We start from the raw sequence: 11,331 nt of genomic DNA on the forward strand, positions 1-11,331 counted from the left end.
CAACTCCTGGGTGTCTGTAAGTTTTGATAATATTGTCTCTAGCAGGATCAGCGCGCTCACCTATTCCATAATTCAAATGCATTATATCACTAAAAAGGTACGAAGCTCGGTAGTTATCTTTCCGGCTATCCACATATCTCTCCCTTAGCCACACAGAGTAATTCTTAAAGTTCGACTGATCTAACTCGATCCAGTGTGTTTTGGGGTGAAGAGAGCTTTTGTTTATCAGTTTGACGTAATCAGCTGGGCATTCAAGAACCTCTTCTCTGCGTATAAGCTTTTCGCACCTGCCGGCGTCACGATCGACCGCGCCATATGAGTGTCCGGCAACAAAAAAATTATAGTCAATTCGTCGTCTGAAGCCACTTTCCACTAGATGCTCTAGGAATAGCGCGACAGTATAGTTCTTGTTTTAGGAACGAGCGTTGTCCGCCCAGAAAATGTTCCATCCCATATTGTCTTGTTCTACTCGTGTTAAGTGATAAAATATACAACTCAGAAGACTATCAGGAATCTTTGGAGCGACGCTTTCTGGCCAAATGTAAGTAGTTGTTAGTCCAGTGGCTCCGCTGTGAATTCCAAAAGCGTAAGTAGCCAGTTTGCTTGCGTAGTAGCTATCTTGAGTTGTAATCTTAGGGCACATGATGTTTTTGTGGAAATCAAAATGGAAGCCTGAAACGCCATCTCTTGGTGCCTCGACCAACATGACACGGAAAAATGTCTCAAATAAGTGCATACACGCAGGTTTTTTCCGTCATATCGCCTCAACCATGTGCGCACCTTTTCACCAGTAGAAGCAATATATAAAAACAACAACAACAAACAGACAGACAATGAGCGCGCAAATTCGAAATTCGAAAGCAAACACATCAAGACCTATCTAGGAAGCGCGCGCGCCATTTCTATCAACTGTTTGCTGTCGAGTGCGCGCGTTGTTTTGCCTTCGTGATTTTGAATATACGGATATAAGAGTTTAGTAGGGCGTTTCTCCAATCATTTTAGTATGGATAGCAATATTGGTTTTGGGTACAATGTTGACAAGATTGCCGACACACACCGCCCAGCAATTCAATACGAAGCGAGAAATGACGCGGGCAGCCAATTGCCTAGAAGTAGGGTCAAAACGATCAAGAGCGTCCGTTCAAAAAAACTGAAGCCAAGAAAGAATCGACCCTTCAAGGACGTTGAATTTATGAGCTTAGAATGCTGCCCTCGAAACAATTGCCTGCTAGCCCACGGAAGGGACGTTATCAAATCGATAAGGGACAACTACGACAGAATGGCATACAGGGATCAGAATATGCACCTTTGTGCACTGATCGATGTCTCTTGTGACGGAAAGAGGAATATTATAAGCTACCATATGAAGGACAACACGGGGCTAAAAAAAGTAAAAAAATGGAAAGTGGCCTTCATGAGAGTCTTCGGCATAGGAAAGAAGAAGATATCGGTGCTCTTGAAAAAGGTCCAGCCATTTTCTGGGTATGTTCTCGAAGACCAGAGGCGTTTCACACAAAACCAGAGAAAAATCCCACTTCGAATCAAAGCAGAGGTATCGTTTCACTAAACTTGAATTGACTGAATGACTGACTGTTTGATTGATTGATTTACTGACTCACTGTTTGAATGATTGATTGATTGACTCATTGATTAAGTGACTGATTATTGTGCGTGTTTCTTTTTTCTTCACTTTTCCAGGTCGTTGAGCATTTCAGAAGCTATGACCGTTCACAGTCCCATTACGCGCGCGCATTTACAAAGGAGAAGCAATACTTGTCATCTAATCTGAGTCTTTCACAATTATGGCGGGATTTCTTAGCCAAGAAAGGCATTGGAAAGGTCGACATCGCTCCCTTGAGTTTTACTTCTTTTAGGAGAATATTCAAAACGTTTAGCCTCTCGTTTCGTAAGCCTCACGTGGACACCTGCCCTAATTGCGACAGTTTCCAGATTATTATCAGGCATGGCAACGCCTAAAAAAAACAGATATACATTATGACAGACAGACAGATAGACAGACAGACATAGAAAGCATTAGATGGCAGGTTATAACTGCCAGTATTCTGCTGTGGTCTTGGTATAATGTTCTTGAGGGAAGGAAGGAGACGGGCCCGCACAATTAATTTCTTGCATGCAGCGTCTCTCCTATCACTAAGGGACTTGAGACCAGGCATGTCCAACCCTCCCTTCCCCCCCTCTCCCCGAACCCCAACCCTAACTTCAACCCACCCCTCCCTCCTGGCCGCAAAAAAGTTGGTCATTTCTTATTGAAAGACTAGATAGACAGTTGGTACAGAATAGAAGCTATTCTATTAGCATGGTCTCATGTGAAAATATCCGCACTGAGCAAGGTACAGTACAGTAAAGTACAGACTTTCAGATTTAACAATAATATAACAATAATAATGATAAGGTTGCAACGAAAAAAAAATGCCTTTGTAAAGCTTCATGTAAGAGCTACACAACTAAAAGGACTGCCTAATGGCATGTAAACTAGAAATTCGGTTGGCCAAGACTCAAAATCATAGCCTAACTGTTCTTGAATATTTTCGTTTTAGGGTTTATGAGTTTGTGTAACATGGCTTATTAGATATATGTGACGTGGGGTATATAAAATCAAAGTCTGCGAGTATTGACTACCTATATCAAGGCATTGTGTAATAATACTTGTCAAGAAGCCAGCTTACAACAGCAGATCACATCTTCAAGAGCTCTGACAAAATTGATTCATCAAGTCTGCTTGATGTTATTGATGCTAAGAGTTGCTCAAAAATGTCTCTCCTAAACACTATTTATGTGCACACATCAGTTACAAGCTTCCCCCTGTTGCCAGTGTCCGATCTCTCGGATTCCACAATCCGTTCAGCAGCTGACTTCTTAGGCGATGTCCAGGACATTCCCCCTTCTGTTAGTAAGGCTTACAACAACTGTTGTCACCCATCGTAACTGATGCAACACAAATCAATCCAGCACATTTGTCACCAGCAGTCCAGATCCATATGATGATTCCAAATGATGGTAACATTTTGAAGGATGATCCAGACAAACTGCACAATGAAACATTCCACTGTCCTTTTGTAATCGATGCTCCAGAACTTTACGCAGTCCACTTCAAGTGGACCAATCCTGTATTGAAATAAGGAAAAACAAGATAAACGTTCAACCCACTGCAAAAACACATCCTTGATTGGCCCCTCTCCAAAACTGTACGTTTCCCTTCTCGAGATAAAAATGAGCCCCTATACTCATACACACTTACTCTCTTCCCAATAGGGACTCACCCTATTTCCAAGAGTACACCAGATTATGGTTTGGCTTCTAAACAACATTTAAAAACGCTCCAAGAGCTCGATTCAGTCACAAACAACCCCAGTCCCACAAAAGGATGCAAGGCAAAAATATAAACAGCGACATCAAAACTTTGCTAAACTATTGTATTTTCTTGTACAATAATCGATTTTCAAGTTTATTCCAGAAAAGACAAGCCATTACAGTGCTCATTGCAGACCGGTTTAGCTTTACCGAAAAGTTGAAGGTGGGTATTTTGCTAAAGCCCCTTTTGTAAAAAAATCAGTCGTATACTTACTTACACTGATTGATGCTGACCTCTCATCGATCCGCTGCTCTGTGATCTATACTAGGATCCTTAGTATTAGAATTAATGGCCTATTCCTGTATCAACTAAAAATTAAATGATAAATCACGGGTAGAGATGTTACAGAGTGAAGCACGGCCCTACATTTTGAAATGACAGTTCAATAGTAGTTTTGGAAATTCAGATTATCAATAGTAGTTCAAAAGCTTTTAACAACCCGGTTTGCTCCATCGATGAAAATCAATATCGAAAAGCCAATCGATTTATCGAAATAAATCAATACTTGCATGATCCTTCTCATAATAAATGAATACTTGCACTGTCTGCTGGTCACATTAAAAATATCATTTGTCTTTTCTGGTCGCTGCCTGTTTCCGGAATATGTGCTGCATGCAACTTTTTTTAGTTTTCTCTGTAAAGCTTCTAAAAATCCACCTTCAACAAGAGTTTGCAAAAGATAGACTTCCTAATGTGCATTCATGATTTTATAAGCATACAGTGAAAACATTGCCTGCTAGTCACAAAGTGATTACTGCTAGTAGTAAGTAAATCGTACAGGTATTTTCACCTATCTCATGGTGTTTGTAGTCTTATCTAAAAATGCTTAATTCTTTTGCTGTTAATATTACTACTCTAAGATGTGATTAAGGTTGCTACTCAGGTTGTTTGTTCCAATGTCACGACAGGCAATTGAATTTTTTTTAGCTATTAAGAGACTGCCAGCTGTTTCACCAGGTTCAAACAATCAGAAAAGCTCTTTCAGCCTTTCCATTGTTCACTATTTTCAGACAATTTTCTAAGGCAGGGAGTCAATAAGCTAGAGACAGTGTTGTTTGATTCACCTATTTCTGAAGGATAATAAGTCTTTCATTGCCATAATGCCCTGAGATGCCTGTAAAATATAGGCCCAACTCCAAAACGTCAGAAATGCAAACTAAACATCACCAGACCCGGATACTAATAGATCCCTCCAAGGCGTAGACGAACTTTAAAAGCGCATCTAAGCAATGTTATAGAATAGACTCTTTTGTCACAATATCAACCTTGATTTCTGAACAATTCATAAACAAATGCTTAAACTCAGAAACATTTCTAACCAAAAAAGACACAAAATTCCGAACTACAAATAGAGACAAGCAAACACAGATCAAGTCACAAATATATACATTTATTGCGCACCGTCAGGTCCCATTTTACATTAATCAGACACAATAATCAATACTAGAACCTCCATTAGAAGCGAGTCACCATTTTTAAGCAAATTACAAGCAAAACTGTTGTAAGCAACAGGCTGTAGCAGTGCCGTCGCTAGAAAGAAAAGGCACCGCAGTGCATTGTTGGAAACTTTAAGGCAAACTTTCTCGGGTCAGCGGTAGCTTTGCTTAACTGGTAGTGTTGGACTTGAAATAGGAGGGGAAGTTTCTGTTTTCAGTCTGTTATTCTTACAATTTTGCTTAAAAGTACCCAGGAGTGAAAGGGATAAATACAAAAATTAATAAATTGAAGTAGCTGATCACTCTCATCGCAGCTAGAAGCCGAATTATGAGATTTCAGATTCAGACATGGTTGAGTTGAAGGCATGGGATCTCACCCCAGGTGGCGGCCATACAACTCATGTCTGACCACGGATCACAGCTGAGATAGAAGATGTGGGTTTTGTGGAGGGAGTAAAACCACAGAAAAACTCTCTGAGAAAGGCGAGGCCAACTAATTCAACTGATGTCGGAACTGGGAATCAAACCCAGTGGTGAGAGGCACTACAGAGCAACACTCTGCCAAATTGCGCCACCTAGGCTCCCCCTTAAAAAACCTAGCTTAATATTTATGCTAAATTAGTACAGGGATGTGTTGTCAAAGAAGCTGAGATTTGCAAAAAAATATCTCATTAGTTAGTTGAAGATCTTTTGAAATTATAATATCTTATAATTCTAGTATCCTTTGTTGTTGGCACGAACATATAAAGTTAATTTTCAAGTGGTAAATGTTAGCAGATAAGTGTTTTAGTTTGGCACATTATTATGGCAAACTCCCTTTGTGTTGTTTTTTTTTAGTTGTAAATTACCCATAACAGACTCTCTGTTTATTTTCAAAATGTTGTTACTTTATAATGCACAATTGTTCTATTTCTTCTCTTTCTATGTGTGAGAGGATAGCTGATTGCAACTGTTCTGTTTATTTTTTTTAACAATTGATTTTAGCTGTTTGGTTTTTTTTTCTTGAGGATGTCTTTAACCCCACTAAACACTTTGTTATTTAGAGAGACCAAAGATATCAATGTTTATCAAGAGATAGTGGTCTGCGCTTTGTAAAATATCTTGTTTTGGGAAATGCGATTTGTTTTGTTCACCATGCCAAGAACAAACTTTGACTGCGAGAACCAGTTATTTGTTCAGGGGAATTGCATGAACCCGGGGGGGACTTTGATAAAAACAGACGGGGGTGATCTATTATTGGATAACATAATCAAAAAAAAAAAAAAAAAATAGAAACACCCCCCCTTAGGGTAAGAAATTTTATACCCTAAGAGAAAGCAAAATCGGAAAATCCCCCCTTATGGATGGCAGTTGGTCAAAATTTGATACCCTAAAAGATGCGATGATTACCCTTTTACTTTTCTGGAGAGTTCCCCCCTCCCCTGAGCATGAATCTGTCGGTTTTACTGTTCACTTTGAAGAAATTTGTATACACAATGCACCCTTTGCTGTTACTTTTTTTCAGCAGTAGCCTTTAATTTGAAAATGACTATTGCATTTTTCTCATTCTGAATTAATTATTATTATAATTTATTATTTTTTAACTCACAGAAAGACCTAGAAGATTTGGTTAATCCTAGAAAAAGGATAAGTAAGAAAAATAAGCTTAATATCCTATGTGTTTTGAATAGTACTTAGAATATATATTACAAAATCAACTTGAATTTATGGCTGCAACATCGTCTTAAGGTACACTGAATAAAATCTGAAATCATGCCTTATTATTAATAATAATACTTATTTTTGTTTTTCATGACATGAATAAATGTGACCCTTGTTCCACATTTATTTTTTTTTTTTTATTTTCAGCACACCAACAAAATGTGATGGACCTGTTCAATCTAAGTTTCCATTTATAACAATATGCAATATCATCTTTCAGCGGAAATTAACAGAAGAAGAAAGAGAAAACAAGGATGCTGATTATTGGAATGACATCAATGCGAAAAAGATGACAAATGTCACCAAACAGAAGAAAGCCCTTATTTACAGGGTATGGACGTTATTTCTGTGCATATAATAACCTGTTGTCAACAAGCAGATTTAAATCCAACAGGTAATCTAAACTTGTGAGGCATATAGGACCCTATAACGTACCATGATATACAGCAATGAACAGCGATAAATTTAAAACCAAAACACAAAGAAGCAAAACAGAAGGACCTAAGAACTAAACCAACAACCAACCCCAACCATACAAAGTAAAAAATAAACCATTGATTTAATCAGGACAAAATATTAAAGTGTTATTGTTTGTTTATATTTCAGGCTGATATAATGTTTGCCCAACATGACTATGATATTATAGTCTTATTCCACTCCAACAAAAACAAAGCAAGGCATATATTTGACATGTATGCAACTCCAGGATTAGCGTTGGATTTCCTAAACAAGAATGCAGGGAATGGTTCAACCCATAAGGTCATTATAGAGGGTGTTTGGAAGAAGTTTTTTAAAGGTTTGTTTACAGTTAGTGAATCTCTCTCATAGCCATGTTATAAGAGAGTTAAAAGGCGAGCTTTATTAAGAAACTTCATCATAAAAAAAACATTGTCTTCCAGTCTTTTAACATCTCCTCATGTTTATTAGAGGAGTACACTACATGATTGAACAGGCGCATACCCAGGGTTGGCAGGGGGAGGGGGTGGTGTGCAGGCATAGGTATCATATGGAAAAAGTATTTGAAGATTCCTTAATAAGAAATGACCAACTTTTTTGCTGCCAAGGGGGTGTGTGCACGCATCCTGCACACACCCTGTGTATGCGCCTGATGAAAAATAGTATTAAGTGGAATAATATTTAACATTTAAGATTAATTTTCAATTTTTTTGTTTGGTAAATACATTTTTTATGCATGATCCCAGTGAGTAAAATGATATTTTCTTTAGCAAGATCAGTACAACTGTCAAACATAAAGCATCCTTTTTAATAGGGGATAAAGATCAAGTAAATTAATGATGAAATTACAAAGGTCATTTTCACTTTCACGTCTATAGTGTTAAAATACCATTTATAACTTTGTACCTTCATATCATTTAAAACCACCTTAAAAATGGAATTTAAACAGACAACTCAACATCTGCACCACCCGTAACAGCAACAGCAGCACCACCTCTATCAGCATCACCCATCCCGGCATCGACAGGACAACCTCTATCAGCATCACCCATCCCGGCAACGACAATACGTGCTCTATCAGCATCACCCATCCCGGCAACGACAGGACGACCTCTATCAGCATCACCCATCCCGGCAACGACAGGACGACCTCTATCAGCATCACCCATCCCAGCAACGACAGGACGACCTCTATCAGCATCACCCATCCTGGGAACGACAGGACGACCTCTATCAGCATCACCCATCCCAGCAACGATAGGACCACCTCTATAAGCATCACCCATCCCGGCAACGACTGCACCACCTCTATAAGCATCTCCAATCCCAGCAACGACAGGACGAACAGTCCTTTCTGGAGTTTTAAAGGACGGCAAAATATGTTTTTTAGAAAAGAAATTGTAATAAACTTAAAGCTTGAAACAATATTTCCGTAGTGTTATTTGATAAAGAAAGACATACCTTTTATCAGTAATAGCATTAGCTTGAAACGACTTTACCGGTTTCGACAGGCGAATTGTTCTTGCGCTACGTTGCTAAAACAAATCGCGCGTTCAAATTAGCAAGTTTACAAGTTACAAGTTTATTTTTATGATCCAGACCTAAACAGCTAAAACAAACAAAAACAAAATAAGATGTCGCTGGCCTTAAAATTGTTACTCGCACGTGGATAGTGACTTATTTCTGGATCGGGTGACCCTCCCCTGACCAACCCTGTAAAAATAAGGTTAATCAGTTCGAACCCAGAGAGTTTCTGGCTAGTTCGACAAGAAATTGATTGAAATCAAAAAGCAAGCAGTGCGCTCGTTCGAAACGACGCTATTCTATAGCGCGCGCATGGATATAACGATTTTTTTTTATATGATCATGCCATTCAGCACCTGCAAATACCACTCTGACCCTCTTTGGATGACACTCCATATACCTATGACAAGTTTCCAACATGCGCCTTTTTCAAGAGCAGATCACCATAACAAGAAAAAAAAAATAGGATCAAGTGCCTAAAACATCAACAGTGCAAAAATAACTAAATTTTCTATCTTCTCTGAGTACAAGACAGATGAGGTGTTGACTCGGATGGGGGTGGTAATTATAGTAGAATGTGCGAACATAACATAGGCGAGTCCTTCCCGAACTTAGCGAGGCAATTTTGCCGTTTAATGCACGACTTTAGTGTGCTGGCCATCCAAAGCTTATCATTAGCATGAACGCCTGATGCTTTAAGCGGGAGGAACAGATCAACCGCGTTTGAAAAAGTGTAAGACAACATTCATATTTCTCGATGCGATTGTCATATTTCAGAGCGCATGAAAGTTAACTTAGCTAGGCGAGTGCCTTTCTACCTTAAAGTGCATCTATTTACAACCATAAACGTAACACACGGCGGATTGTTTCTTTTTCTGCCTGAAGTAACCAACTGTTTCTTTTTTTTAATCAAAAAGTGTCAGTGTGATGAACCAATTCCATCAGAAAATCCATCGGGTCCTTCAAGCTCCTCGGCGTGTATATCTCTTGTGACTTGGCATGGGAAAACCCATTGCAACTACTTGCTGAAGATGTGTCTATGGTCTGAGGAAACTAAGAGCATGCCGCGTGCCTCCCAGACCTTATCAATGTGTATTACTTTCGTCAGCTGTGCCGCTTTTTCAAATCCCCTGAAGTACCTCAGAAGCAGGCTCTAGTCATAGTGTACCATTTTATATCGGCTGGCTCTTACTATAGAAAAATATCAGGAAATCCACGGAAGAACTATGAATCCGCCCCCTTCTTTGAAACCTTGCTTCGACCCCTTTTCTGGAACTCCTGGATCCGCATGGGAGGGGAAGGGGGGGGGGGGGGGAAGGGCTGTGTCGATTTCTCCAAAACCTGCCATATCAGATACAAAAAATCCTTTTATACACTCTACGCGACACCTACAAATGAAATTACATCTACGACCAGCAGAACGGTCCAATAAGTCAAAATTATGTCCATCATGGAAAGGTATGTTTAGGCACCCGTAGAACCCCATACAGGTCGGTACATACCCGTATATGGGCACGCCCTCCCCCCTAAAAGCCCCCAAATGGCAGGACGAGCATTTCTCTTATATGTACGTTTTTTTAACTGAGGAGAGGCAAACAACCATCTATGAGAGAATTTAAATTTAATTCAAAAGGCTTTTATCAAAAAGGGAAAACAACCGACAATATTTTGTTGTGCGCAGAACAGTGTTCTCTAGAGGAATTCTCAATATATGACTAGCGATACCTTTGGTCACGCCAAACTTCCATCGTAAAAACTAAAGCCGCCTGTCATGCGAGGACAGCTATATTTTTCTACCGATAAAATGTCAGAAGTTCACAACTAGGAGTGCCATTCTCGGTACTGAGGTTTAAAAATATTGTGTCCTTGCTGTGAAGGATGGACCATATTTTGGACCAAGTGAGCGGGGTGGGCTGGAAGTGAAAAAAAAAAAAAGAAAAACAAATGTAAGATCGTTGAATCAATAACGTTGGCCTCGCTTCGGTGCAAAGGCAAGCAAAATGTTGAGTGCACACGTCCAGCCTGAGATATCTTCAATTTTTTTTAACCTGAGAACATATGCCGAGGCTCAGATAGCAGCAAAATATTGTTTTGTTACTCTGATGCGTTCTAAAATTGTGTTATTATTGCTATTGAGCATCTTAGGAAGAACATTCTCTTCCTAAGGGAGTGATCATTAAATACACCGAGGTGGGGGGTGGGGGGGTTAGGGAAGATATTGAGGGGGGGCTCAGAAAATTTTAGACCAACAAAAGGGGGACTCCGAAAAAAATGTCCTCTAAGAGGGCCCCAAGAATGGTCTTTTGCGAGCACCCCGTTTTTTTTATGCGAGACCGAGCATTTTTAGGCGGAAAAGTTTGCGCGAGCATGCGAAATAAATGCGCGAGCATTAGCCGAAAACGGCGAGCACATCGAAATTTCGTGTGACCATTCGGGAGCCCTTCTAAGAGAAAGAACATTTTGGGGTTATATAAGGGGGGCACCGAAAAAATGTTTACAATGAAAAGGGGGCTTTAAAATTTTAAGGTGTCTTGAGTAAAAATCTTCCTTCCCCCGCTGAAGACTCCTTAATAATTCGTTGGGTATTATTTTTTACACACACTAAAATTTATGATCATCGTTCACATGGGAGGCGGAAGCCCAAAAATATTGGGGGGAGGAGGAGGGGGCGTACAACCCAAATTTTCAAATTGTGTTCAAATAATGTCATGATGGCAGACAACGAAGAGAGACGTCTTCCCATATATGATTAGGGCTGCTAACTTTGTCACGCCGGGCGTAACGAGTTGTTCAATCTGCCATGCTATGGTCGAGGGCCGATGTGAGTCTTGGAGTCGAACA

General features: G+C 39.7%; 1 protein-coding gene across 1 annotated transcript; it reads left to right on the forward strand.

Moving 5' to 3' along the window:
• The first annotated feature begins 442 nt into the window (after window positions 1-442).
• On the forward strand, window positions 443-2,019 carry LOC125561988. The gene is made up of 2 exons (XM_048727177.1): window positions 443-1,552; window positions 1,699-2,019. Exons 1-2 carry the CDS (start codon window positions 1,004-1,006, stop codon window positions 1,975-1,977), a joined length of 828 nt encoding a protein of 275 aa, XP_048583134.1. The 5' UTR covers window positions 443-1,003; the 3' UTR covers window positions 1,978-2,019.
• Window positions 2,020-11,331: the final 9,312 nt, after the last annotated feature.

Source organism: Nematostella vectensis, chromosome 4 (genome assembly GCF_932526225.1).
Source record: "Nematostella vectensis chromosome 4, jaNemVect1.1, whole genome shotgun sequence".
NCBI classification, from domain to species: Eukaryota; Metazoa; Cnidaria; class Anthozoa; order Actiniaria; family Edwardsiidae; genus Nematostella; species Nematostella vectensis.

Bases quoted from the DNA above. Each gene is read 5' to 3' on its own strand.
- LOC125561988 (XM_048727177.1), top strand. From the start codon at position 1,004: ATGGATAGCAATATTGGTTTTGGGTACAATGTTGACAAGATTGCCGAC. The intron at 1,553-1,698 runs GTATCGTTTCAC...TCACTTTTCCAG, and splicing joins CACTTCGAATCAAAGCAGAG to GTCGTTGAGCATTTCAGAAG.